Source organism: Talaromyces proteolyticus, assembly GCF_021365285.1.
Source record: "Talaromyces proteolyticus strain PMI_201 chromosome Unknown BGW36scaffold_4, whole genome shotgun sequence".
Taxonomy (NCBI): Eukaryota; Fungi; Ascomycota; class Eurotiomycetes; order Eurotiales; family Trichocomaceae; genus Talaromyces; species Talaromyces proteolyticus.
The window spans coordinates 2,497,833-2,525,793 of NW_025764280.1; the positions used below are offsets into that span (position 1 = coordinate 2,497,833).

The following is a 27,961-nucleotide window of genomic DNA, read 5'->3' on the forward strand; positions in this document are numbered from 1 at the left end:
AGCTCGGCCGGCGTACTGTTTTTGAGATTATCAAAGCAAATTCGAAAGGTAATAGAGCATAGCGGGAGTGGGTGGGAAATAAGTAAGTGTATATGTTTACAAAAAGAAATGTTAATTTTGTGAGCCGTCATATAGAACAATATAGAAAATAGATTCATTTATTACTCTACCTTTAATTACTAAAATAGCAACAATTGGCTCCCTCCCATGCCATCTTCAAATTTCCTTGTGATGTCATGTGGTTCGCCAATAATTTGTTTCTCTAGTCGTATTTACCAAGATTTCCATCAGTACTTCTTGTTCTCTCAAATCCGTGAAGCGATCGGAACATATATTACTGGCCATACACACTGTAAGGAGACATGGCCAGGATTTGCGATTCGACAGTGCTATTCCACATGTCTCGAATACCAAATCCCTTAATTTTGGATCCGTGTCATCCATAGACTGGCACCTAGCAAGACCTACCTACCACACATGCGGCGAAAAGAAGATGAGGATAATTCGAAGTAAACATATGGTTTGGAAGGCAAGGCTGTGGCAATCTTCTAGAGACCAGGGGGGGAAAATTCACTATGCTTTCGATTTGATCTCTTAGAGTAGATTGAAGAAAATGATAGCGGTTGAGATTGGAGCCAGCGGTTAAGCATTTCAACAAAATGATGATGGCATTTCAGGCTCCGATCTGGCTCTGTGTCGCAAGAATATTGTAAAATGTGAGCGCCAATAATGAGCAGTCGGTTAACCCACACATGGTCAGGGGCTCCCTCATTGAGTAGCAATTGTCCCTAAGCCTTGGTATTTCATTGTTGTATTTCAGCGAGGGACCATGGCTTTTAGTCAGACATAATATACCCTAAAAGAAGCCAGTATTGCCGTAAATGACTACCCTGTTTGCACGGTGGTTGAAATAGTGTGGCGAAATCTCCACTTAGGCTTTATGCGAATACATTCTCTTCCCAATCTTTCGCATCTTGTGTACTTCTGGTCGTCCCATTGCCTAATCTCAGTTTTTGGATCAGCGCGAAACTTCGATATTATTTTTGAGGTGGGGGTTATTACACCTAATTACTATATGGACAATATTAGATCTAGCCGTATAGTTGTGTACAAACTATAACCGGTTTTCCAGTGTAATCGCTAAAACACAAATAAAATATAACAAGACATAAACCGCTGGATTAGAAGTCTCATATTCCATCAACTACATATGTACAAGTATCACTTGGCATATATACATATGTATATTTAAAGTTGATCAACTGATTACCTCAAACGTTAACTGTCAATTGCCTTACATATAGCGGTCACATATTCCTCCGTCCTTGCAGTGCCCTGAGTACCAAATCCTAGCTTGTTCATAGCGTATGCAATGGTTAACTTGCGGTCAAGGTCCATAATAATAATGGAACCACCGTAACCACCCCAGTAGCAGACGCGACCCTGTGGTATCCATGGCTTGCTACTTAACTTGCTAGGTAAGGCGAACCCGATGCCCCATCTAATGTGGTTGAGAAGAACGAGGTCCTTGACATGTGACTGTTCGTAAAAAATCATATTCAATGTTTTGGGAGAAAGAAAAGTCTTTCCATCGACGGTTCCACCCATCGATATAGGACAAAGACTACGTGCCACCGAACGTGCATTGGCGAACCCATTGCAAGCTCCTAGCTCGGCATTCCGAAACTCGGCTGTTGTGGTAGCTCCATCCTTGAAATATTGTGTCGCCAGTGCTCTTGCTGCAATGCTTTCCGGGTCTAACTGAGATTGAGTATTATGCAAAGGTGTCTGAGGCGGGATATAGAGCTCAGCGATGCGTCCCCAGTCCTCTTGCGGGGCGCCGATGTGAAAATCGGCGTTTAGCGGACCGGTGATTTCCTCTTCAATGAATTGTCGCAGAGACTTTCCAGTAATGCGTTTAACTAATTCACCAATTAAGTGACCTTGCGTGATGGCATGATACCCGGAGGCAGTTCCGGGAGTCCACCAAGGCTTTTGTTGCGCAAGGATTGCCGCTCCCTTAGAAATATCGTACAGCTCCTCCAAAGTTATCGGCTCTTCCCATGCAGGAAGGCCAGCGTTATGGCTCATAAAGTGGCGTACCTCAACATTCTCTTTACCATTTGCTGCAAACTCTGGCCAGTATGTGGCTACTTTTTCATATGGATCAAGGAGGCCGCGATCAACCAGAATCAACGCAGCAAAGTTTGTAAGACATTTTGTTGTTGACCAAACAAGTACCAATGTATCTTCCTCCCACGGTTGTGAGCAATTCGCGTCTTTAAAACCGCCCCAAATGTCGAGCACATTGGTCCCGGCCACATTAACGCAAATTGAAGCCCCGATTTCCTCTCCAGAGGATATGTTACGCTGCAGGAGCTGTCTAACTCTATCGAACTTGGGGTCACAATGCCCGTGGACGTCCATTATGATCGACGGTTTGCAAATGAATATTTGCCTACTTATATAAAATGTATCAGACTTTATTCTTCATCATGGGGAAGACTTCGGTGGTGCGGGGGATGTGCCGATGATAGTCACTAGTCATACCGAGGCTAATGATCATCGTATCTCCGTGTTAGTGCGGTAAGACAACGTGGGGAAGGGGCACGAGGGGGATATGCAGCTTATGTCGAAGTCAAGTAATAACAAACGTATTAGTCAGCTTATATAACTTACACTCTCTCAATTTTGTAGTTGGTATTGCAGTTCAAGTCACATTCCGGCAGACACTATGATGTGCAACCGAGGTCGTATCATACTCATTTGCATTAGTTGTGCTTTGTCTGCAGGATTAGTGTTCATCAACATCGGAAGCTCTCTCCTCCATAGTCCCACTTAATTCAGTCGATGTGATGCTTATGTGTATGTCATTTCATTGTTCCATTATTGGATTCTGGATACGGCATTTGAAGCAGACAAGCAGGGAAAGAGTGCTTTTTATTTTACAATTCCCTTTTCTCGTAGATAAAATAATGTTCAATAGATTTCGATCTAGCATTAATACTAGAATGCGAATTTACCAGTTTGTGCATTTCTGCCAAGTTCCTGTAAGAAGAAAAACGATTATCGCCAGCCAAGCATTATTAGCATCTCCGCTGTTTGTATTGTTTGCACTCCCTTTTGGACTAGGGTTAGGCAGAGAAATTGGGAGGCATCGACGACATGTTGCTGAACAGTAACGATATGTCTCGTCTCTATGATTTCTCAATAATCTACCATTTTATCATGGCATTGTGGCCTCATCTGTGGCGCGTTGTTGCGCTGCTTGTGCTGGCTGCTTTTGTTTTGCTCGTCCCACAACACGCCGCTGAAGTAAACTGGCTAGGCGGGTTTGGTAGTAGCTACTATAATATGAGATGGCCTCACGAGCGGAGTGACCGATACTCGCATCTTCGAAATCCTATTACGCCTGCAGAGCCTGGTGTAATTCGCTACGGTGGAGGAGGTAGCGGCTTGGAAGGAGTCTATAAAACGCTCACGACCAACCAGTCTATCAGGCACTTATTGCTGTCCTACAGGAGCTACGGATGTATTGTTGATTCCCAGCCGTTTGCCTTTGAATTCGGCGACGGTGATCGATTTCCACCCTTGGAGACATTATATCTGTAAGTCTACAACGCTTTGCATTAGGATCGATTGCTAATAGCCCAAGCTCTGAATACGAGTTTATGAACACCCGTGAATATGAGTACGAGAAACAGCGATGGGAGACTTCAGTCCTCTACAAGTTATTGAAGACATTGGCGGGGCTTGGCCTGAACTTTACGCCAGACAGTAGGCTCACAGTACCTGGTAAGCCCAAAGCGTGACTCGAGCAAATTTGAGTCTAAAAAGTTTATAGAACCAAACATCGACAAATGGCTACGAGTGATGGATTTTAGCAATATCCAGGATCTTGAGCTATCCTGGCCAGAGGATATCTTCTTCCACAGGCTAACCAATAAGCTTCCAAAAGTAAAGCGATTTTTGCTGCGAGCTAATCTCAACCAGTATCGTGACGATTATATTATGTTCATCAAGAGCCTTGAAGGTTTACAGACCCTTGAGTTGGTTGGAACAAACACAAAGATCTGCAAATGTCATGGCAATCGTACATTCTTTCCTATAACAGATATTTTGGAGGATCGAGGTCTGCATCTACGAAGCCTATCACTGCATCAATTCGAAGGGACCGACCCCGAAAATCGCCGCACGATGCTAAGTGTCTCAGAAATAGAATATATTTACAAAGCATGCCCAAACCTTACCCATCTCGGATTGGACATTGATCGTAATGGGAGCTGGCCACTCGAGCACCTAAAAGCCATTGTCCAGGGACAAAGTGTAACTTATCTCACCCTTGGTCTGGAAATTGGTGCCGACCTGCATCCACCCGGAAACTATTACCCTCACGTTGAATCTTATAGTTATCGTCAGGAAAAATACCGCGAGCCTTACATCGATTCCAATTCTGCTCATCAGCTGTTCACGTTGATGCGCGACGCCAAGGTCGGTGAGGAGCTTGAAAGGGTCGACATTGTGGTCGGTGACCAGAGAAGGGATTGGCGAGGCGGACTTCGAACAATTCAATGGCACGAAGGTAGAGCCTATAAAATGGTTTGCAGTGTCAAAGATAAGGAAGGAGTCAGGTGGGCAGCCGGATTACCATGGTGCATGCTTGAGCGCGAATTTCTAAGAGAAGAAAATGAGGAGGAATTGAGCGAGGATGGAGAAGTCCAAATGTTCCGACCCCGCATACCTGAGGAAACTGTCGAACTATTCTAATCTACTTGTAAGGAAATGTCAATTTAATCCTTATTCATAATAACGAGACATTTTGTGTTTCTGCAGTGGGTCGGAATTAACCTAAGAGACACTAAAACGTTGAAGATGGTTTCGAGACTTCCTCAATGTTACCATTAAATAATGGCTCATTATATCACACGCTACACATCTGTCTCGTAGTGTTTCATGAACGATCAGAATATCCCGCAACGAACAAAGGATGCTTTCCTATAAGTAAGTATGTAATTACCATTATTTGCGCAACTTTTATCGACGATTTATCTCTCAACCTCAAATCTAAGAGACCATTGATTATTCAATTCTCACGTATATTAAGGTTATTCGCAGCCATATTAGCCTCTTCGAATACAAATTGTAACCGCTACAATGAGCAACCGGAAATATAAAAGCTGCTCGGGATGGAAAATTGCCTTTTGGTTAGTTATTGCTGTGGGCGGTATCATTCTCATCCTGGTGGGACGACCACGACCGACTCTCTAAGCCATTCATAAGGAAAAGACATCACAAGCAACATAAAAACTCGATTTCATTCGGATTTGATTTCAATATCCAAGAAGTTATCAATACATTCAAAGCGATGACCGGTGGAACGCCTCAGGGTTGGTGTTCTATCCGAAGAATAGTGATACAGTCTTCATTCTGTGTAGTTTTCATTTTAGGAATGCTTAGGATCTGAAATCGCCGCATCAATATCAAGAATTACAGTTTGGTCGAGTAAGCACGTTCGAAGATGCAACTCTTTGCGGTGGAGGAGTAGGTCGTTTTCAAACTGTGGAATTAGCAACGGCCAAGTTATACTATTCTTTTTCGCTCTCTTTTAAGTTTGAAGTGCAACCCCCAGTTTTGGCCCTTGGTAATAATGCATAAAGTGGAATACAGAATATTCACTTAGTCATAAAACCTAGCTGTACAAGGTTAGCTCTATCTCCGTTACCATGGCAAGATTATATCAAGCAGCGCTATCTCCTATAACCAGAATATTTACAGAAATATTTGAAAAGCCGTTGTACAATTTATCATTTCCCAACTATGACATATATATGGTTGGCAAATCAATAACTAACATAACTATCGAATTATAATGTACGTAATTTAGACGCCATATTACTAACCGGAGCATTCCTGGAACATCTATATATGTGATCATTTCTATCTTCTATAGACACGATTTCTGGATTCAGGTGATATAATATTGACTAGGAATGCGACAGCCTAGGAAATATTAAGCTTTTCTGCTTTCGAATTAGGGCTACGATCATGAAAGTATTACCCAGCCGATTTTGAAAAATTTCCGAACGGATCCGAGTATAGATTCTATAAAATATTGAAGACGTAAGAGCAAGTGAGTGTGTTGATCTCAAATCGGGGATTTGTTTCGTTTCACGATAAGGATCTTCAACTCGATGTGTAGCCCGTCAAGGGTTAGTAGTGTCGTTTGTAGCCGTTTATTAATTACTCTTCTTGGGTTGTATTTTTCGATACTAAGGTGTAACATTTGGGATTATTATTGATCCTTTGCTATACCTTTTTTGGTGGGTTACTATCTGGATTTCTCAGATTGTCTTTTTGTTTTAATAGCGGTTCGATTGACGTAAATCTAAGTATTTGATTTTGTCGAGAAGAACACAAAGATTAAATACATATTGATATGATTCCATTGCAGATATAGCTCGGGAGAATTATAAGGACATTAAACGCAGGAAGTAGAAGTCTAGCACACCAAGATTCTAAGGAGGACAGGGTAGCAGGGAGGCAATCTTTGTATCTGGATTTCCTTGAGCCAAAGCCACCTTTCACAGATACACAAAGGCCTATGAAAACCAACAAGGCATGAGTAAATTCGGGAGGCAATAATCATCAAAGACAGGTTTCGGAGGAAAGTATATGTGACTACGTACAAAGAGCTGACATATAATTGGACTATACAGTCTTGTGGTAAGTTGTATATGGCAGGTGACTTGAAACCCCCTTTTAGCTCAATAATGAATCTCTAATTCACTTTGAAGATTCAGGTTATGTAATACTAAGAGTAAGGGATGTCGATTTCTAAGCTGTGAAACGAATATATGAGGCTTTATTTTGTCCAGCTTCGCATAAAACAAATATCATATAGACTTTCCATGAAAAGTGAATTTAGCATTATTGAAAGTCTCCATTCAATTCATTCGTAGGCTCCACTATTTCAAGTGAGACTTTTTATTTCTAGATTCCTTTCTTCTACGTGGCCGATTTTGAGGTAGATGCTGGCCAACTCCTTCCCCAGCGCTTGTAAAGAGTCGACGCTGGCTTTAGGAATCAGGGAAAGCTCATTGAAGAAGTCCGCGATCTCTGTGTGATCACCGTCAAATTCATCCAGCCCATCGATAAAGAAGAAAAAGTCAACATCGATAGCTATTGTTGCGAGAATTTGACGGAACAGTTGTTCCTTCAACATGGGGTTCTTGAGTAAGAATTTCATCAGTGTCGATTTTCCCGATGCTGCTTTGCCATTGATCTAATATATCCCACTTCCACTCTGCAGCCAAGCCACAAAGCTATCCCATGGTCGATTGTGGATCGCAGGGTCTTCGAAGATCCAAGCGAACGTGTTCTCATGTGCCGTGACGATAGATTCGTGACGGTCATGAATACCTTCAAAGCAAAAGCTCTTCAGAATCGCCTTCTCAACAAGTGTATAGTCTGCTCGCGTGACTTGGTGTCTCCGTTGAAGCTGGTCTCCGTCGTGAAGGTGCTGTTGAGAGTGAGACGGTATTTCCATGTGTCGTTCGGTGGATGTGATGATTCGACCACCTGGTTCAACAATCAACGACTCTGAGTTGTTCTGTCTGTTCATGAGCGAAGTCTTTAGGGAGTCCAAGCTTTCCAACAGTGCATCTTGGCCTGCGCGAAAGTCCTTGAGAATCTGCTTGCTGATCTTGCTTAACGTATCATAACGGTCGGATTGCTGCAATGAATCAACGTCGATTTCTTGCCTGATAATCCATAGTTGCGCGGGTCAACCTCGACATCTGCAGATGAGCTATCGCAAATTTCCCAACATTCTAGTAATAGCTTAAATGTAAAAAATTTTATCACCATACCAATATTGTAATTAAAATCAGTAATCATACTGTACATTACCATATCAAACTAATATTATTCCCAAACTAAGCCATATGCATCCTAGTCTATCTTGACATGTGTTTAGTTCGATTTAACCTTCATTATGAATGTCAAGCTGATTATGCAATCTACTGTAGCTGATGTTTCTCCTTTCAAAATCACTCAGAGAAGGTTGGAGTACTATTATCAAATATCATCATTTCGACGGAGATTGTAGCCCCAGCAGCGTAATTGATAGCACTAGGAAAGAACAAGCCCATGCACCACCACTAGGAGCAGCCAGCAAGAATCTACTACCCTAAGTAGGTTTTGGCGAAAATTTATTTATTGCTGATACTGCAGTTGTATCGATATAAAAGATATTCTAAATCGGGTCACATATCATTAGTCATTCCGGTGACGTCACGACTCACGGTTTCTATATCTGGTCAATGAAGCACACTCAAGATAACCGTCAACCAGCTTCAGTCAATTATAAATAGTCGAATTCAAGGCCTAGAGATTCGAATTGATAACTATATGTCACGCATTCCAATGAAACATTCAGGAAATAATCGGACATGTTGAGTTTACTCAATTCCCCACCTACTGATGAGAAACTTTGTGAAGCCTATCATCTCGATCTTCAATCGCCTGATGGTAGCTCCATTAAATTCGGAGAGCTTGTAGCAGGCAAAGGGGACTGCATCACCACAGTGGTCATATTTAGTTCGTATTAATAACTACCTTGAGGTCTTTCTTGTTTATTTAAAAATCGGAAATACTAACCATTAAATGTGTCTTATACAATCAGTCCGACATTTTTTCTGTGCTTATGATCAAGACTATGTTCGAGCCCTATCGAGGCACGTCACAAATACCTTCCTCTCCAATCTTCCGGCCCCAGCCGGCCCGACACAACTTATTGTCATCGGATGCGGAGATCACTCACTGATTGTACCGTATATGGACGAGACCACCGACGCGTTCCCAATATATACCGACCGTTCTGGGACCATATACGAGACACTTAGTATGAAAAGAACATTAGCCGGGATGGTTCGCCCCCCAGAGTACACCAAAAGATCATATCTTCTCAGTCTCTTTCAGGCATTGAAGCAAATGTTCCGAAGTGGGCCGTCAAGAGCTTTCAAAGGTGGGAGTTGGAATCAGAATGGTGGCGAGTGGATATTCAAAGGAGGGAAACTGCAGTATGTGCATCGCATGACACATGTTTCCGATCATTTGTCAGCAGGAGAATTGCTCAAGATAATTCAATTGGACGAAACCCAAATTGGGATGATGCAAGGAAATATTAGAAAGTACTGATGGTGCGATCTGTTTTGATGCGTGTATTATAACAATGTTCTGTCCTATTTTCTTGGTGTGCACGTGCGCAAAGGTGTCTATTAACTATACCAAACATTATAAATATGAGCTTATTTTATAATTGATATAAGCAGAAAAGTTATTTCTCTTTCCCCTTCACTATAAAAGAACAACCAGTAAATTAAACGACCAATACGATTTGCTAAATCATCCCAAGGTTGGCAGATAGATTCCGGCAAGGCCTTGGAAACATTGATAACTCCCACGGTCCCTTGCCTTATCACAGTTTAAATTATGCACAGCAGCCCACTACCAGTCTACACACGTAGTGACGACTCCGACTTTCTTATGGTCAATACTGAAGTGCTGAACTAATCTAATTTAGCATCGAAATAACGTGGAATTTCACGTTGAATGGGCATAACTAAAATACTGGATATTGCTGGGTTGTGGCACATCGACAGAATCAAGCAACACATGATCGGTAACGACCCTAAAATTAGAATAAATCACCCTCGGCCACGCAGAGCCACCACGCCCGGTTTGCTGAGATGCATGAATGCCTAGGCTGTGCAGCCTTTGCTATCAGCCTCGACGGCTAATTCGACAACAACGTTGTTCGAAGCCCGAAGCCGAAAGTCAAAGGTCCACAGCCAAGCATGGGACTCAGCCAGAATTCATATTATTGCCAGAGGAAAATAATGATCAGAAGGAAAAACAAATTACAAAACCAGCCTCCAGAAAACGGACATTGACACTATCTCCCAAAGAAGCAAAGACTCGCCGCTATACCTGCATGGTTCCGAACTTCCATGGCTACCCGAGAGAGACACTAGGCTAGACTAAGAATTGCTTTGATCGCTGAATGGCCATGTATCTGCTGTGCCGCATGAACAGGGATCGATTTGCGACTAGTTCGATATGTAGCTCCAACAATCGAGCAATTTCGTTTTTCTTTGTGCAAGTACGGGCACGTCACACACTAAGAGCATTAGTTAATTACTGCTGGACTAATTATGACCATCGTCCCTTTTTCGTACGGAGGCCTCTCCCGTTCATTTCGCCCTGCCTGTTTGCTTCACAACTTTCCTACACTATGAAAAGGCAATGCTGAAATGGATCCTAGAATTGAAATCTGAAAGCCGCGTTAATCCAAGATCAGCTTCGTGGTTCTCAGAATATTCTTTGCCACCCCCCAAAATCCCTTGATCATGTCTCGAAAAATCTTTATTCTGGGGTTCCTATTCGGTATTACTCCCTTGACTGTCGCCGACTTCAAATTTAGCAGTCTCTCAAAGAATACATTGCAGCCAAATCAGGTTATCACATTTAATTGGACTCCCTCTAATGGTGGGAAAGTCGACCTGCGATTGCAATCACAGGATGCAGATTATTCGGACACCATTATAAAAGGTACAACCAACATAGGGGCTTATACATGGACTGTCCCTTCGGATATACCGTCGGATTCACACTACGTTATCAACATATCCGATTCCAGCGACTCCACGAATACTGGTACTAGCGATTCTTTCTCGGTTCAGGGTTCTTCATTTTCCGTGACGACGAGAGCTTCTTCGACATCAACATCAAGTGCATCTTCAACCTCAACATCAAGTGCAGCTTCAACCTCAACTTCAGCTTCCACGACTTTTACAACTTCGACATCCTCCGTAGGAGACACGCCTGCTACTACTCAAAGTAGTACGAGCACAACATCCTTGCCCCCCTCACCTCAGACTTCGGCCACTACTTCAGCCATCTCCTCCTCTACAGGTGTGACTACGCCCAACACCTCTAATGGCGGTTTGTCAACCTCAGCACGCAACGCGATCATCATATCCTTGATCCTGGCCGCCGCACTAGCCGGCTTTGCTGCATTATTCTGGCTATTTCTCCGCCGCAGACGACGATCAAAAGCTTCCGAGATACCTGCCGATGATGGTACTCTCAACGCCGAAAAGAGATATACCGATGACGGCAAAGGATATATGTACAGCCCAACCCTCTCACAGGGTGTCAGGAGCTCCCAAGCTACACAGAATACAGAACTATGGCATTACAAACCCGAACTACCGGGATCTGATCCAACGCGGGAGTCGGGAATACAGTTTCTCGCACCCGTTGAGCTGCCTGCCTGGGAGCCAAGTGAGATTGACCCATTGACACATGTCAGTAATGAGGAACAGCATGGTGTACATGTAAATGATATTCATGAGAGCACCTCTCGACCAAACGAGGGGCCAGAAGCTTAAATGTGAATATAGTGAATTTAATAAGGCAGTTAATATTAATGAACTAATACTGTTTCATGTCGGTTTGCTGGTCGAACGACAGCTCCCTTAAAACTAATGTAGTCATATTTGTCTGTATTACGACTATGACTAAAAGTAGTGGATGCCACACGTCTTTATTCCGAAACTGTCTTTTTTCGTGAAACTTACGAAATAAAACGAACCTTTGATGCAGCGACTTGAGCTAGATAATTTTGATACATGAGTGATATTTTCCCTGATAACAAATCATGCCAAGTTGCATGAATTGTATTGTTCGTTGTAAAAAGTATAGTGTAAAGTCCCTTGTTGGTTCACCATGCTGAGAGCTGTTAGAATAAGTAGTCCTAATAGCAATAATTAGACTTCATTCCGAAGAATCATTTCGTCGCCTGCTGCTGAGGAGGTGTTTTGCCTGGAAAAGATGAAAAGTGTCAGTAAGACCTCTTTGGGCACAAATGTAATTTAGAGGAAAACAAATGAAATAAACGAGAGGGGAGCAGAAATATTCTGAAGAGACAAAGGAACAACATACCTGGTTACCACCTATTTCTGATTTTTCATTCGCGACTGTCTTCGAAGCAACTGGCGTACAAGTTTTGCGACATCGGCACGATCCGCGGTTTCCGCCATATGGATGGCCCATTCGAGCTCCCACTTTAAATACTTCCGGCTCAATTTGGCTTTGAGCAAAATCTCTGCCACGTCGAAGCTTTTATTCCGGCAAGCCATCATCAACAGAGGATCGTTGTCTCTGGCCGTTGCACCGTGTTTCAAGAGGAGTTCCACGATCGGGCCACGAGATCTGTTTACAGCATGATAAAGCATGCTACTGTGGCCCCTTGCAAAATTAGGATCGAGTCCACCGTCGAGAAGAAATTTCAGGATTTCGAAATAACCGTGACATAGTGAAATATAGAACGCCTCCCGGCAATGGCTGCGAATGGTCTTGCTAGGGTAGTCGCCGGCCTTTAATTTATGGAGTAGTAGTTCTACTGCATCTTTGAACCCATGAGAAGCAGCAATCGCCAATGGGAGATTATGTCGGTAGGGTCCATAAGGGACAAGGTTGGCACGATGACTGATCAACAACCTGATCACTTCAATTTGATTCTGTCGTATGGCACCCATCAGCGCAGAAGCTCCACAGTACTCCCCTTCTCCAAGGTTGATGGGCATTCCACCACTAATTAGAAGCTCAACGATTGATACATGACCAAGTTCAGCCGCGCGTCTCAAAGGGTAGGAGGTATAACCATGATAGTGGTAGCCTGAGTAGTAGCCCTTATATAACCCAAAGTTTGCCCCTAATGCGAGAAGCTTTGAGAGAATGTCTGGCTTATTTCCCTCAGAAGCTTTGAGTACACAGCGAGTAAGATCATTATTGTAGCCGGTGGTAGGAATGACAGCAATACGACGATAGAGGTACGTGTCGAGGACCGCAAACAGGCATCTGCATGTCGTAATCATTCGTGTTACTTCTTTGGCACCAAGGTGATTGGATATGAGATGCAATAGCTCATTTGGAAGCGATAGAAGATAGCATTTGTTGGAATTATTGGGCCGGCCGACGGAAGAGACACTCATCTTGATGAAGCTGTCTCTTGCCGGTCAGCGCAAGGATTCCGTAAGAGTTTGAAGGGTTGGCGAGTACAGAGACGGCAACTCGATATCAGGTAGGCGCACTGGTGGTCGGAGGAAGAGAGTCTTTGCGTGGGCAACAAATTCAAAATTAGAAGGGAGATATTAACCAACCGTGTAAGCGCGCGGCATAGGCAATGGCCATTGTTCGAGAAGATAACAGCGCAAGACACGATCAGACGAAACAATGTACAACCATACAAACGGCCGTTTGTTGTTCTTGCCTGAATAACACACAAGGCATCACATGACCATGGCTACCTCATCGGCAGATAAAACAATCTTTTCTTCATACTAACCCTTCATTTGGAAATGTAAGAAATGGGAGAAAATGGAAGTATACTAAATCAACCATGGAGGGAATTCCTAGGATACTAAGGGTGAAAAACTATATCTTCGCCTTCTCTTCAAAAATATGATTTCATCAAGAGGAGAATTACTTAGGTTATGGAAACTACATATAGAAACCAAAGAACTCATGATTATTAGAGTAATCTATAAGCCAAGTACGTCCACTATCGTATTAATCTTAGTTATATTGATATTGATTCGGTCGAAAACGCTACATATTAGTTTCGGTGATATTTCCGTTTGCCCAGCCCAAGTGTGAATGTGAATGCCTACTAAAAACCTGATGCCATATACAGAGTATCTTTGAACAATCACCTTTGACTACAACGTCGATTCTGACGGCGACTTAGGATTTCAGCGTGCTCGGATATAGTCGAATATCTCACCTCGAAAAAGCAAGCCCAAGAATTTGCTGAGATCGCTCGCCTAAGGATTTTCCTTGCCCCATCATCTTACCATCGTGCTGACATTAAGTTACTTTCCAAGCCTTTCTCCTCATTGTGACATTCATTAAGATATTTTCTGTGGTCCAAAATGTTTGCTCAATTGAAAGTTCTACGGATATCACATGAGTTCCGTCCTATAAGTAGGCCGCTCTGCGCGTAACATTTATCGTTTTTTCTCCTTTCACTCCGCATACTCACAGCAGTTGTCTTCTATATCATCCCATTTATCAGCACGTTTTCTCCTCCTGAATACATCTCACGCTCGACACACAGTGCGAGTCTAATGAGTCCCCTTCGCTGGCCAAATGGCCTCGTTGACCTATCACTATACTGCCTAAAATGTCGCCAGGCCATGACGTAGACTGGGCTCTCGCAAGCTACCAGAGACCAGACACGTTGCTAAATGTCAAAGGGAAGGGTCAATGCCGTCTTTCATCGCTCTCAACCAAATTGCTGTATCTCTTTGCTGATTATCTGGACTCAGACGATATCAGACGAATGATCAAAGCACGCAAGTCCTTGCGCGACGTCCTCAATAAATACCTTTATCGTCGTATTGCATGAAATCGGGGACGCACACTACTGAATAATGTATTCCATTGTGAATGATAGACCTCAAACACCGTCAAACCTTCTTAGCCTAAAGGTTTAAATTCGATACTATTTCTTTCCCGGGTCTCGTCGATGATAGGTATTGGAAATTCAAAGTCGATCATCGACTTGCCGTTTTTTCACTGTGTTATGCAGCTCATTATGGACATATTAGAATGGCTAAGCTTCTACTTACCGGTGGAATGAATATCGGCGAGGAGCATATTGGGTTTCGCTATTTTCAGGGTCCTATGACGCGACCTTTGAAACCATTGTGTTGTGCTATTCAAAGGCGACATCATGAAATGATCTGATTACTTATCAGTCATGGGGCCCTTATTCCATCTAAGGAAAGGCAAAATCAGCAAATGTGGTCTCCACTCGCGATTGCAGCATAGTCTAGGTTCAAAGACGCAGGATGATCATTCGTGCGCTGAAGGAAGCTCCCCAAATGCGAAAGGGCTGTTTTTATTCGACAGTGCCAAACAGCCTGCTACTACGCTGTGACTGAAGGACATACTGAGATAGTGAAATTGTTTGTACGTGGTGGTCTTGATCCTAATTTTGGAAGTGGAGGCAAGGGCATGCTCTCCTGGGCCACAAAAACAACTCTCTTGGTATTGTTGAAGTTCTTCTACAGAACGGCGCAAAACCTGGAAAGACACATCAGAAATAATTGAAGCCTGTGGAAATCGCAAATTTGAGGTGGCTAAGGGTTTACTCCAAAGTGAATTCGACCTTCGAGACCACTGGGCTCAGCACCTCAAGCTTTTGGTGAAGATCAACGAAACAACCGCATCTTGAGAATAGCAGTCGGTTTGGAAATTCTCAAGCTCAAGTGAGTGAGAGACAGCCAATTAATGTCCGATATCAAGAAACTTTCTTTTGTTAGCAGTATCAACCCTATGTTCTTTTACGTCGTATTCCATCAGGGTGCAGTCGACACCGATATCTGTGCAGTTTTGGCCACAGTTCGACTGACCAGAATAAGGTTTCACTCTTTGATATTCTGTTTCTATTACTGACTAGGACCGTATAGAAATCGCAATGACTTTCGGGAAGACACAGCATGTTACAATTTTCTAGCAGTTTGCAGTTCGTTTAATGAAGGTCGTGGAAGGCACTTGGGCCCAGGGCAAATATTCCAATTCAGAAACTTAACTTTCCTATATCTCATCCTCTTCTATGATTATTTCGCAATGCATGCAATAGCTATCTATCTTGATTCCAAATTGAATATGTCATCTGGTTCTTTTGATTAAGATGATGTAGACCTACGGCGCATATCAGTCTCGGTTCTATGGAAGTATTCTGTAGTTGCCTAAACAACACAAAGGAATCACATGAGCGCGCCTGACTTGCGACATAAAGCCATCGTCCTTGCATGTTACCCTCCTATATTCTACCTCAGCACCCGATTTTGGGCCTTTTGGGAAACCGTCATCGATGTCCTTCACCAATCTGCCAAACGAACTCGTCCTTCTTATTGCCAAGACACCCGATCAAAGCTACCTCAACGCTCTCGTCCGAATATCCCAACATCTTTACGAGCTCCTGCTCCTCTATCTCTACAAATACAACGTCCGATACTACAATAGCCTTACTCTTCTTCATACTGCCTGCCAAGGAATTCACTGGTTAGCCGTGGAAGTTTTCAAAGCCGGAGGAAGACTAGAACAACTCTCTGGTTTCGATGGAGTGTTTCTAGGAGACATATCTCCGAGTCTAGCAATGAAGCCCAATGTGCATCCCCAGTAGATCGCTGCTCTCTTGGGTCACACCGATGTGCTCAGCCTCTTGTCAGATGCCGATCAACAAACCATATTTACGACGGAAATATGGCTCAACAAATTATTACAAAGGACAGTCTGGGATCGCAAACCACAAGCAGCGAAGGCCTTGCTCGATAGAAATGTACAAATAGACGACGACTTTGTGGATTTATACGGGCTGTTAACTAAGGCGCGGCGGCGGGTGATACGACGATGGTCCAATTTTTGATTCGCAAGCGGTTTTTGGATCAGTGCTTTCATTCTTGTTCAACAGCTGCGTATCATCGGCGTTGCGACATGGTCCGTATTTTCTTAACGGCTTGTGTTTCCGCTAAGGATAGGGAAGATGGAGCTTCACAGTTGATGGCTACTATAAAGGGGGGGCGATCATTCGACAATTCAGCTTCTTGCGAAAAAGGTGGCTAGACTGAGAGTTGTAACTACAGATGAGTTCAAGAGAGCTCGGGATAGCCCTCATTACCAACCGTGTCAGCGTTGTCAGAACATTGGATGGTCTCAGGATCGCGTTGTCGCTTATAGAACTGATGCCGATATTTTCTATATTTTCTATATCGTAATGTGGGTTATCCGCGTTACACCAAATTGAGGGTTACGCCATGCAGTTTGGCATGATGATCACCTCCAGATCATAGCTGATGTCGTGTTTTTCGGCCACGTCGACCAGGCCGCCATTTACAACAGAACAGAATAATATTTCTGAAGTGCTTCTTGTTAACAATATCTAGTCGGTATTTTACAACCATATTCGCCGGTTATGGTGAAGCGTACCCGATTGGGAATGGCTTCAAGTACATGAGTCAGGACACGTGATATATACACCTAGTAAAGTGGTCGATACTCTTCTGCCGCTCTGAATTTCACCAACTTCCTTGGGCGTCTGCTATTGGGCTAGAATTTGGATAAGGTATTTACGGACGCTATTTTCTGTTCTGTAGGTTGCTAATAGTGTTAAGCTCCTCAAACAGATGGCGATTGGCATATCATGTGCTTAGAGAGTCATTCGACGCCTAGCAGGAATTAAAAGACGGTGCTTTGCTACTGTTATTCTTACGACTAGGAAAAATACAGGGTTGGTAAATCAAAGGTATCAATTGATTGGCTAAGTCGTTTCATTCGTAAAACGAGCGCTCAATGACGGCCTCACAGAGAAACCTATAAGCAGGACAAAGACCCGAAGGCATATGGTCTACGATGCGATATTGCCTGTCTTTTTTGTTTCGGGTGAATTATGTACACCGAAAATGATAGAAGCAGAAAATAAAAAAAATGGTCGCCTTAAGCCTCAATGCAGTATTGATAGCCTAGCCACAGGTTGCTGCAAGATGAGTCCAGACCTGGATTCCAGTCCATGAGCTGGGACGCCGTGATGCCGGCTTCAGCCTCAACCCGGAGACAGTAGTCGCCGGACACCACGGTGTAGTACTTCTTGCAGGCGGATTTGGCCTGGGGGTAGACGGGGCCAGACGAAGAAGAAGCGGGAGTCGCACCGGCAGCGGCAGCAACAGTGGTGGTGGCTGCTGGAGCGGGTGCGGCGGTGGTAGTTGGAACAGCAGCAGTCGTGGTGACTGGAGCGGGGGTGGTGGGTTCTGGCGAGGGAGCGACGCTGGTGACGGGGGCAACGGTGGGCGAGGCTGAAGTAGTCGTGGTACCCGAGGAACCGCCGTTCCCACCAGAAGTGAACGAGCCCTGGGCGCTGGTAAGAGACCCAATGGTGCCAGTATTGCATGAGCTAGCACCAGTGGCCCAGCCCAGAAGACGGTTGGCAACATCGGAGACGTAGCAGTGAGTAGCAATGCCCTGGCCGAGGTTGCCGCCGCTGGCGATGGAACCAGAGTTGTAGAGTCGAGCGGCCTTGTAGTACTTGGTAACGTCGTCAGCGCCAGCCTGGGCGAGGAGTTGCTTGAGACCATCACCGCTGGAGGTGCCAGCAGTACCGTCGGTGATCATTTGGGTGATCTGGCTGGAGGGGCATGGGCTGAGGACACCTCCATTGTTGCAGGATCCAGTGCCGTCGTGGCTTTGCATGAGGCCAGGGTTGATGACGCCGTAGTTGGTGGTGGGAGCACGCACACAGCCATTGCTCTCTTGCATAACGATGGCGAGAATGAAGCGGGCATCGACACCGGTAGACTTAGCGACGGATTGGATACTGTCAGACAGGGCGCTTATCTCGTCGTCTGAGTTGTTGGGGACGTTCCACTGGGCACAAGAGCTGGACAAGACTTCCTTATTGTTTGAAAACCTACACACGTTAGTCATGCTCTATTCCGACGAGGAGAGGAAAGCTTACATCTCATCAAACGACGAGATCCAGTCGTTGATGGCGGGCCAGCCGTCAGAGACCTCGCCATTGCCGCCGAAGACGGTGTAGGCACTTGTATCACGCTTGGGGAATGAATGAACGCTTGCTGCTCCTGCAACATCGCGAGAGGGAAGGGATGGAACCGGGGCTCCGAAAATGAGTGCTGGAAGGCTGCCGGCAGCCAGGATCTTGAGGAGGTTAGTACAAGCCCTATACAGAAGTCAAGATGGAACTCACAAAAGGAATGACAGACATGATGCCTGGAAAAAAAAGAGCGTCGAGGGAGTGGAAGAAGTCTCGCTTACTTACCAAGAGAAAAGAAGAGAAGGAGGGACACCGCCGCGTGGGCGTGAGCGATTTATATAAATGATTATTCGCAGCATGATTCATCCCAGGCAGGCATCCTCACAGGTGAATCATGGTCCAGCGCCGACGTGCCCACTACTCCACCTGAAACAACAGTGTTCTGCCAGTAGAGCGGCCTACGCCAGGGACACCGAGGAAAATTTATCGGACTGGCTGCAGGAGGCGCTGATCGCAGGCCAGCGACAGGCCAATCACAGCAGCATAGTGCTGGCGAGCCAGCGCGATGAAACAACCGAGACGATTTAGCGATTTAGTCGGCGCGCACTGTTCCCCGCACGCCGTACCGCCGCCGCCTGATTGGGCCCAGCCAGAACTGTGCCTGACTGCTTTGTACTTAGAACATGATTAGTCGGTGTTCTCCGTCTATCTACTTGTTCCTGTTCCTCATTCCAAGACAGGATTATTGGCCTGCGCTGTAGTGGCAATCTATGCCGCTATGGAGTAAGTCAACAGTTAGGTAGTGGGGGCCCTCAGCTGTGATGTTATTAGCCCAGCCATCCTGCTACTGGGGAGCCTTGCATAATGACTTTGCATTGTCGATATTCTCCGCAAGCCTCACGCCACCAGGCCAACTGCGCCGAGGCCGTCCTTGTGATCCTTGTAAATGTGATTGTTGTATGACCCTCCCGTACCGAAGTATCGACTATGTAGAGTATGTAGAGTATGTGGTGTGTAGTTGTACCTGATGAATTGGGCCAGCAGACTTTGTGTTGGCACCAGCTGTTGGAGAATAAAATTAAAAGAGCAATTAAACGAAATGAATGCCAAATGACGTGTAAGAGAGAGGAAATGAAGTGTCGCGGCGGCGTTTTCTCTAACCCTGCAATAATAATGCATCATAGCGCCTAATTGGTTCCTGGGGCATGAATCTTGGCGCCAAGGCGGGATGTTACTAGGCACCCAGGCACTCAGGCATCAAGGCATCAACCAGACTCTAAGGCACTAGCACATCTGCCTGAGGAACTGGTCATTACCTATAGGCTGGTCGGGACTAGCCGTCCACGTGAACCTTGTCGGCCCATGACTGGCCGAGACAACCTTGATCGTCAGAGACAAGCTTTGATAATGCGCTGACCAGACACAGCATGTCTAAACACCACAGCGAAACTATTACGCAGAATACAGAGTCCGATATTCTCGCAGAATGCAGAGAAAGCGCTATAGCTGCTGTCCTCAGTGCTACAGTGGAATCATAGTATAGAATACTAGATAGATACTACCGCTATCTCAGCATATAACCACCGGATGTTCTCCTCGCAGTCTATTCATTGGTCTATTAAGCGCCAATGAATTGACTCGTTAAATGTACATTCAATAGTGTCCGTCACTCAAAAAAAACGCAGGGTAGTTCTCATGGTGTATCATTTTATTTTATTGTATGTAGGTAAAAGGTGAACGATACCATACATTCTAGATGTTTTGATCGTCTTAGCCCCGGCATTGGCAACTGGAATATCACAATTTCAAATGATCTTAACATTCTGAATTTTAGACTACATGAGAGGAAAAACAAACCACCTTGTAGAAATAAGCAGTGCAAAATCCGTTCAGCAGCGTTCATGCTAGTTTTCTTTGAAAGATATGGAAGCAAGGATGAGAGGCCTCTCTGAAAAATACATTTCTTCCAGGCCACCTCTTTGTCGTGGGAGTATTAGAGAAATATTTTTCGGCTTTACCGCTACCTCTTGCCGTTACCAACATTTAGCAGAATGATTGAGACAAGGAAGATACCAATTAAAACAAAAGGTATCGCACGACTCAAATTTCTCCTTCTTCTGCCAGATGAGTGTTCAGATCTGCAATCGCACGGTCTTGTATTCGCCTCCGGGTCACGCTGGCCCATTAAAATCGTCTGATGTTGCACCGTTGCCTGCGAATAGCTGGGGGGAGCCTGACCCAGGTAGGCGTTCTGCGGCCGAGAAATTTGATCGACCGGATGCATCATATTGTTTCTTTGCTTGATTGGAAATTTCACCAGTAACGAGTGGTCACCAAGCAGAAAGAAGTATTATGCTAGATAAAAAAAAGACAAGGCTTTTGGTTGCGATTTATGATAAGTGTAAAACATTGTAGCCTATCTTTCCCAAAATGGAAATGTTTCCCAAATGGGACAAGGCATCCTTGCTCTAAACTCAAATTGCGGAAATGAACAATAGTTGACGTTAGGTAAGTAGGACACAATCGGATATCAGCTGATGCGCTTAAGCTTTTTATTTGTGGGAAAGCCCGAGGATCATCGACTGAAGCTTGTTTGGCGTGGTGTTGTGGTGTTCTATGAATATTATAGGTTTATACCTTCAATGTGGTCAGCCGGTGGCTTGTCGTAATCCTCGCCTATGACTAAGGTTTTATTATTGAGAACGTAAATTTGCATATCCTTGATAGAGATCAATGATGTGATACAGAATTATTCCTCCTTCATATGGGTATTTTACACAGTTGCCTGAAGCATATCTGCCTCGGGAGTTAATTGGGCCATGGTTGAGAACGGGCTAGTTCTGGTTTAAGCCTAAGATGAACATGTTTCGTAATCGATTGAGAGAATATGAATTGTCAACTTGTATGTTACGTGTCATCCTTCATAACTTTCTTTCTTTTTGGGTAGAGAGGGAAGGCTGCTTTTCCATCTTACATCCTTAAATAATAGAATAAATCAACTTCCTGTTGAGCGCTCAGCTTTGAGAGGAGATCAGGCCGGCAGGAAGACGGATTTATGGATGAGAGTCGGATGCACAAGATGCAAGAAAAGCCAATTACATTATTTCCGTCCAGTCCTAGAGGTTGAGCTTGTATACGACCCTAGAGAGCGCTGTACGGGTACATGTAGAGCGTGCGAATTCGTCGCCAAGGACATAATATGGTAGTAACGATTGTGCAACGTTGCCGTTACGCGATTGTTCTCCACAATCTGCATCAACTCTCCGGTTTCGCTTTTGGCTTCTTTGCATTCGTCAAGCTTCTTTTCAAGACGTCCCTGGATGCCTTTGAAGTTGTCGACCTTCAGTTTCACGATGTAAGCTTTAATATCCCTTTTTGCGACCATCTCGTCCGCTTCGGGTATCGTATAATATTTGTGCGATAATGTGAGGCGTAGGCGAGGTGTTTTGATGATGATAGGACGGATTCAGGCACGTGTTTGTAGCCCTGAGTAGAATCTTCCTCTTTTCCTACACACACACACACACACACACACAACTCATATTAATTATACGGGCACTACCACGAACATATCCAGTTCCGGTTTTCGCTTTTGTCCTTTGTTGGGAGCCCCCTTCAGGAGTGAAGTTTTCAGGTTTAAAACTTGGAAACTTGATGTTAGGGTTACTGGATATTCCAGATACTCACATCTTTCCTGCAACTATCTCCCGTAGCTAGATCAGATGTTCGTTAGTAATCATTTCTCGTTTGCCAGCAAGATACACTCACTGGCTATTGATGTTAGGAAGGCTACGGTGTATACTACGGCGTGAAATTTGCGGTAAGACTCCGTCTGTCCAGACATTATAGTTTAAAGTTGTTAGGCATAAAGCCTGGAGAAGTATCTGGTTTGAAGTTATTGATTGATTCTGGTTAGATAGAAGTGCCAGCAGCCTGCGCAGCAGCTAGATACTAGATAGACGGTGTAATGCACGGGAATTCTAATCCTCTATGGGTAGAGGCTGGCAGAATAACAATGAGCTATATTGGCATAAGAAAATCCTCTCTAAAAAAAATAAACCTCAACGTCCTCGTTAAAGGATTAATCAAAGAAAACTGCAATATCAATGTCATAATCGCCTCTAAGAGCCCCATCGTGAAATTAAATCATTCGGTAGCCGTAAGAAAATGTGCTATGAGTCGTAAGTGCTGGCTATCAAAGAATATGTGGTGAGATATCTGTTATCTGTGTTTTGAGCGTAGGTGAAAAGTATTTGTCTGCGCTACTAGAGGCTTGCCTTCTCGTTTTCAACGCTTCACTGGAGGGCATAGTGGTATTTAGTATTTGATATCGGATCAAAGAGTATAAACTGAGATGCCGGCTCATTGATTATGTCGCTCATATTGAATACAGGCTTTGGAGAAGTTTGTATTGTATCAGAAGCCTACAGATCTTTTCTTTGCTTCGTCCTTAGTCTTGACGTTGCAATCGTCATCCGCGGCCGGCTGTTTTCCACTGGCCTTTGTTGAACCGGGAACGTAAGTAGGGACCGTGATCCGTCAGCAGTAAATGACTATTTTTTATTCCTTCGAAGCACCGTAAAACGTAAGTCAGCCTTTCCGTTCAATCAGTAATCCTTGAGGTAGATCAGTCAATAATTGAATTCATCGGTGTCTATTATCTAGAAAACTAGGCATGAAGTTTTAGGTGTTTCATTATACTATGAACACACGCACCTGGTCAAGGTAACTCGCTGTCTGAGGCCATAGTTCACCAGGCCGTCACAATCCTCGTCTTCGTGAGTCATTTAGTTGAAACCATCAATTGATCTCGTGCCGCGAGCCACCTCAGTAGGTACTTTGTTCAAATCGGCTTTCTGATATCCCATCTGTAAAATAAAACCTACCTCCCGACAGCGACGATACCATAGGATTTGTGTGGCCAACTATGTTTCCCCTATTGGTCCTAAAGATATCCCTCAAGCTGATCGAGCACTCCTTTCCAAGCAGCATTTGATAATTTATAAGCCTGCTTTTTGCATTGAGTGATTAGGAAATGGCATTCTACTGCCGTTTCCGATTCTGCGGGTCGACTAAAGGATAAGTAAGGCATATCAACCGGCTCTACCAGCTAGCCCGGAGATTTTCCGATTCTTTTTTAGGATAATGAAGGTGTAGTCGGTTGTAGATAGCCTGATTTCTCCGTCCATGAAACGGGAGACATATTGGCGCTCCCACCGCGTGTGGAAGGACGCTCGGGCTAATGTAGGCGTGGTCGGTTATAACAACCGGATTTCTCCGACCATGAAACGGGAGACATATTTGTGTTCTCCATATAGAAGCAGCCAATAGAGGACGCCTACGACTCTCACCTTAGCGATGACCTTGCATAAGGAAGTGGTTTATCGAGGACCCTTTTCACCCACTGTTTAGTGTGAGTCAGGAATATGTAGTTCGAGAGTTTTTCTTGCTGAGCTGTGGATGATGATTCCAAATTTTCATCCTTTCCTTGTCTCTTAACGATCTGGTGGCCATCTTTATCGAGCGCTGATCTGCACGGAGAACTTTCTCCATAGGATAGATGTATAGCAAGGTATCGAGTAACTGAAGGCAGCGTACGTTGCCGAAATTCCAACTGGCGCGATTCCCGTCCTCTTCCTGCATTGCAAGGCAATTGATGAGCTTGGCCGCGTCTCAGTTGCATTGCATCCTCTCAGTGAGGGACAGGGTGCATACGAGTTCGCGCCGGATCGCAACAGGGGTGTCCTCGCCGATCCGTTTGCTGGTAGGATCCTGGAGTCGAGGGGAATTCGGGATGAGGTGGATCGACAACCAGTCATACTGAAGGTTTATTGACCGTGTAGCTGACCACACACCGCTACGTGCTGGAGCTTCGCATGAAGTGGACGAACGTGCGGTAGAACGTTTAGTCCATATCCGGATTCATCATGGTTATGTTGTTCGGAAAAAATATACATCCCCCCAACCTGGCTGAGAGCGATTGTGCCAACGGACACATCCAGATTGTGCGACATGATATAATGGAACGAAACTTCTGGACAATGGCTTTTAAGATGTTCCCTTCGCCGGTTTTGTTGGAAGAATTCGTTATTGGATAGAGGAATCGTTAGCCCCTTCATCGAGATGGCCGAGATTGGCTTTTCCTCTTTTGATTGTAATTTTCTGCTTTATTTGAGGTGGTGGTAGATGAACAATTGAAGTCGCCCTCTTGACGTTTTTGTAATTTGCTGTGGACGTTATTCTAGGAATCCTAGAATCCTTGACAATATTTCATTATTATCTGATCGCTTGGCGTCGATTTTGATCCTATGTTTGACTTTGCCCCTGGATTCATTAATCCACCAAGCGATATCCTTTGCAAGTTTTGCTCTTGATTCAGTGTATCCAACTTCTACTGCTACAGTAGGCCACTTTCGTTCTTAATGGGTTAGCTTAAAAGATACATCAGCTTGTTTGCTTCGATTAGGGCATTGACGCGAGTAGCTTGGCATAGTGAATTCTTCGCCGGACATTCATCTGAATAGCAAGATTTATAAATTCGATTCGAATTGCCCGCAGCTGCGTCCTCGTGAGGTAGGCTGGGGATTTTCAGGACCTTCTCGAAGGCGGCAAGCTCGGCATGTGCGGCAGGTCTAGTTGCTCCATTTTGAAGGTCGCCGGAAGAGATTCATGATTTCACCGACTATCGAAAAGACACCTGTCGGGAGGATCTGAAACCCGACTCGGTAGGTCTTAAAACACATTTTTCAAGTTGCGGTTCGCCCTATCAACTCCGACCAATATAACAATGTGAACTTGACCTCCCGAGCTCTCTATCCACCATTTAGCATCTGTTGGGCAAGGAATCAGAGACACCGGATTCAATCCCAAGAAAAGGACAATCCTCAAATGGACATCCAATTTTTTGATCCAAGCTAAGACCTGACCGCGAGCGAAATGATAAACTTGCAATAAGTATAGTGATATGAGGATAGAAAGCAGTATGTAAGCCCCAACGCTATGATAATAGTATCATCGACTCTCTAGTGAGATGAAATGTGGAAGAAGGAAAGATTCCGTAAAGGAAAAAAGAAGGATATAAGAAGAGCTAACAAACAGCTTTGTTTATGTGCCTAGTGGCTTACTCGTGATACTCATATTAGTCTAGGGGCTGGAAGGGCGGTATCAGTTGGAGCATATCAAACACAAAATTCGAAGGAAAAATTAGGGCCGACATCCCGAATAGGAAGGTGGCCTGGGCTCCACTAGAATCGGCCGCGGTAAGGACTAGTTCTTTGTATACGGAAACGATTAGGACAATCGATTGCCTCGTTTATATGCATACAAATGGTGAGGTGTAGTCATTAATATACGGTTAGTAGACAATCTGCTAGGCACCTACAGAAACCCCTCTACAGCCTCCAAGAACTTCTCAGGCTGCTCAGCCATTGGCAAATGGCCCGCTCCTTCAATGATAGCCAGCTCAGCAGTACCATTCCCACCATAATCCTCAGCCATCTTCTTCATTCCCTGTGGTAACACCCCATCTCCGGCTCCAACAACGAATAGACCCCGAACGGTACCGGTCTTCATAGCGTCCCGCAAGTCGTACGAGTACAGGGCTTTGACGCTCTTTTTAAATCCTTCAAGGTGGTTGTCAAAGACATACTTTTTGACCTTCTCGGCGCGTGCTTGGCCCACACCGCCGTCGTAGCTTTCAGCCACAAACCAGCGGCGTGTGGTCGCTTCAGCCAGTTTTTCGCCGACAAGCCTGGCACCGGTGGATGGATCGGTTGGCGCTTGTGGGTCGTTTTCGGCCAAGGCGATGCGTTCTCCCCATGCGGTTGGGTTGCTAGGCGGTGCCAGGGAGTTGGTGTCACAAGCAATGAAGCTCTGCACACGAGAGGGGTATTTGAGTGCGACATTGAGTGATGTGGCGCCGCCTAGGCTGACTCCGATTACGAACGCTGCCTTTTGCACGCGCATGGCATCGAGGATGGTGATGACGTCTTGGCTCAGCAGATCGAGTGTGATTGGCGTCTCGCCTGGGTCACTGGCACGACCCCGTGGGCGGTAGCGTAGAACGCGGTATTTCCGGTTCTCTGGCTTTGCGAAAAACAAATCCAGGAACTCGTCCCAGATGCCCCAATCAGACAGGATGGAGTTCACAAAGACGATCAGAGGCGCCTCTGGATTAGAGCTTCCTTCGAGCTTGAAGGGAAGCTGCACCCCGTCTGGGGTAGTGACGAATGACTGGATCAGAGCTCGCTTATTGGCTGTTGTTGACGCAGAAAAGGTCTTGGTCAGTCCGTCCCGAGATGAAAATGTGGCCGCGTATGCAGCATCAGATAACGAATTCAGGTCTCTTGGCGCCGGTCCAAATGTGTAGTACCATTGATACGCACGTCGGACACGGCCAGAAACTACAGTACCATAAACATCCTTGGCCCTATCCGATGACGTGGCAGCCTTGAACTCAGGCCCTCCAAGGCCATTCTTGGGCGCATACTCATGCAGCGCCAGGTACTCCTTCGTCTCCGCCGATGGATTGAGAACGGAGGAAGTAACAAAACGCCTTGAGCGGCGCCAGCCAGGCACCTTTTTCAGCATGTCAACGTGTTCCTCGTTATACCAACTAGTAAGCTTGTCCTCTGTTCCAGGCTGGATCTTGAAGCACACTGAGATTAACACAGTCCCCTCTGAATCCGCGTCGATGTCCTCCGCCTGCTTGTAGTCATCCGCTTTCCATTCCTTTACAAAGTCAAACATGCGTCTGTCGACTGAGATCTGTGACATAGTCTGCTTCTCGCGCTCCGTCTTGATAGTGTCTTCGCGCAGGGTGGTATATGGCGGGCGCACAAACTCTGCCGAGTCAGTGATATCATACAGAGCCACCCATTCGTGCTTTGTTGCGCTGTAGGGACTCTCGGCGTCGGCGTCGGTTGCGCGATAGCGGAAGCCGTTGGGGAAGAAAGGAAGACGCAGGCGAAGGGGGCCGTGTTCGTTATTGTACCAGTCGTGGAACTGAGCATCCGGCAAGCCGCACTGCGGCTGCATAGTTACGTAGAGGAGGCCGGCGGTCATTTTGGCGGTTGTGTTTCAATATTCCAAGGAGATGTCTGGAATGAGGTTGTTAGTGAAAAGACCATCATAATATTGACTGAATTAATTGTTCTCCGGAACAACTAGGAATAACAAGTGACCTCCAAAAGATTTATCCATCCATTGCTCACCTATACAACTAGCTCTCGGAGACATCACCGATCAGCCCCCCGCATCCAGGAATCAGCTCAATAGTAACGTCAGAGCAGGGCAGCAATCGCTTCCAAAAAGAGGGTTGCATTCTTCAGGATGGTGAAAAGG

At 45.1% G+C, this 27,961-nt stretch overlaps 9 protein-coding genes across 9 annotated transcripts; 4 read left to right on the forward strand and 5 right to left on the reverse strand.

Moving 5' to 3' along the window:
- Positions 1 to 1,190: 1,190 nt before the first annotated feature.
- BGW36DRAFT_317221 (beta-lactamase) lies at positions 1,191 to 2,838 on the reverse strand. The gene is made up of 2 exons (XM_046212578.1): positions 2,680 to 2,838; positions 1,191 to 2,555 (listed from the first exon to the last, which is right to left on the reverse strand). Exon 2 carries the CDS (start codon positions 2,425 to 2,427, stop codon positions 1,279 to 1,281), a length of 1,149 nt encoding a protein of 382 aa, XP_046074683.1. The 5' UTR covers positions 2,428 to 2,555; positions 2,680 to 2,838; the 3' UTR covers positions 1,191 to 1,278.
- A 390-nt stretch (positions 2,839 to 3,228) lies between these two features.
- On the forward strand, positions 3,229 to 4,767 carry BGW36DRAFT_425778 (uncharacterized protein; the record flags this gene model as incomplete). Its single annotated transcript, XM_046220162.1, has 3 exons — positions 3,229 to 3,608; positions 3,656 to 3,795; positions 3,845 to 4,767. 3 exons carry the CDS (start codon positions 3,229 to 3,231, stop codon positions 4,765 to 4,767), a joined length of 1,443 nt encoding a protein of 480 aa, XP_046074684.1.
- A 2,102-nt stretch (positions 4,768 to 6,869) lies between these two features.
- Positions 6,870 to 7,858, reverse strand: BGW36DRAFT_460050 (uncharacterized protein). Its single transcript, XM_046222079.1, has 2 exons — positions 7,319 to 7,858; positions 6,870 to 7,228 (listed from the first exon to the last, which is right to left on the reverse strand). Exons 1-2 carry the CDS (start codon positions 7,619 to 7,621, stop codon positions 6,971 to 6,973), a joined length of 561 nt encoding a protein of 186 aa, XP_046074685.1. The 5' UTR covers positions 7,622 to 7,858; the 3' UTR covers positions 6,870 to 6,970.
- A 463-nt stretch (positions 7,859 to 8,321) lies between these two features.
- BGW36DRAFT_138950 (AhpC/TSA antioxidant enzyme-domain-containing protein) lies at positions 8,322 to 9,478 on the forward strand. Its single transcript, XM_046209422.1, has 2 exons — positions 8,322 to 8,598; positions 8,684 to 9,478. Exons 1-2 carry the CDS (start codon positions 8,451 to 8,453, stop codon positions 9,196 to 9,198), a joined length of 663 nt encoding a protein of 220 aa, XP_046074686.1. The 5' UTR covers positions 8,322 to 8,450; the 3' UTR covers positions 9,199 to 9,478.
- A 719-nt stretch (positions 9,479 to 10,197) lies between these two features.
- Positions 10,198 to 11,518, forward strand: BGW36DRAFT_138958 (uncharacterized protein). Its single transcript, XM_046209423.1, has 2 exons — positions 10,198 to 10,269; positions 10,325 to 11,518. The coding sequence occupies exon 2, from the start codon at positions 10,410 to 10,412 to the stop codon at positions 11,451 to 11,453; it is 1,044 nt and encodes a 347-aa protein (XP_046074687.1). The 5' UTR covers positions 10,198 to 10,269; positions 10,325 to 10,409; the 3' UTR covers positions 11,454 to 11,518.
- Positions 11,519 to 11,719: 201 nt separating this feature from the next.
- BGW36DRAFT_406110 (ankyrin repeat-containing domain protein) lies at positions 11,720 to 13,058 on the reverse strand (the record flags this gene model as incomplete). Its single annotated transcript, XM_046218987.1, has 2 exons — positions 11,720 to 11,886; positions 12,007 to 13,058. One exon carries the CDS (start codon positions 13,056 to 13,058, stop codon positions 12,018 to 12,020), a length of 1,041 nt encoding a protein of 346 aa, XP_046074688.1. The 3' UTR covers positions 11,720 to 11,886; positions 12,007 to 12,017.
- A 2,888-nt stretch (positions 13,059 to 15,946) lies between these two features.
- BGW36DRAFT_357616 (uncharacterized protein) lies at positions 15,947 to 16,258 on the forward strand (the record flags this gene model as incomplete). Its single annotated transcript, XM_046213893.1, has 1 exon — positions 15,947 to 16,258. The coding sequence occupies one exon, from the start codon at positions 15,947 to 15,949 to the stop codon at positions 16,256 to 16,258; it is 312 nt and encodes a 103-aa protein (XP_046074689.1).
- A 1,310-nt stretch (positions 16,259 to 17,568) lies between these two features.
- On the reverse strand, positions 17,569 to 18,850 carry BGW36DRAFT_425783 (uncharacterized protein; the record flags this gene model as incomplete). Its single annotated transcript, XM_046220163.1, has 3 exons — positions 17,569 to 18,535; positions 18,584 to 18,783; positions 18,833 to 18,850. The coding sequence occupies 3 exons, from the start codon at positions 18,848 to 18,850 to the stop codon at positions 17,569 to 17,571; spliced, it is 1,185 nt and encodes a 394-aa protein (XP_046074690.1).
- A 7,146-nt stretch (positions 18,851 to 25,996) lies between these two features.
- Positions 25,997 to 27,682, reverse strand: BGW36DRAFT_395936 (putative alpha/beta hydrolase; the record flags this gene model as incomplete). Its single annotated transcript, XM_046218107.1, has 3 exons — positions 25,997 to 26,064; positions 26,092 to 26,151; positions 26,182 to 27,682. 3 exons carry the CDS (start codon positions 27,680 to 27,682, stop codon positions 25,997 to 25,999), a joined length of 1,629 nt encoding a protein of 542 aa, XP_046074691.1.
- Positions 27,683 to 27,961: the final 279 nt, after the last annotated feature.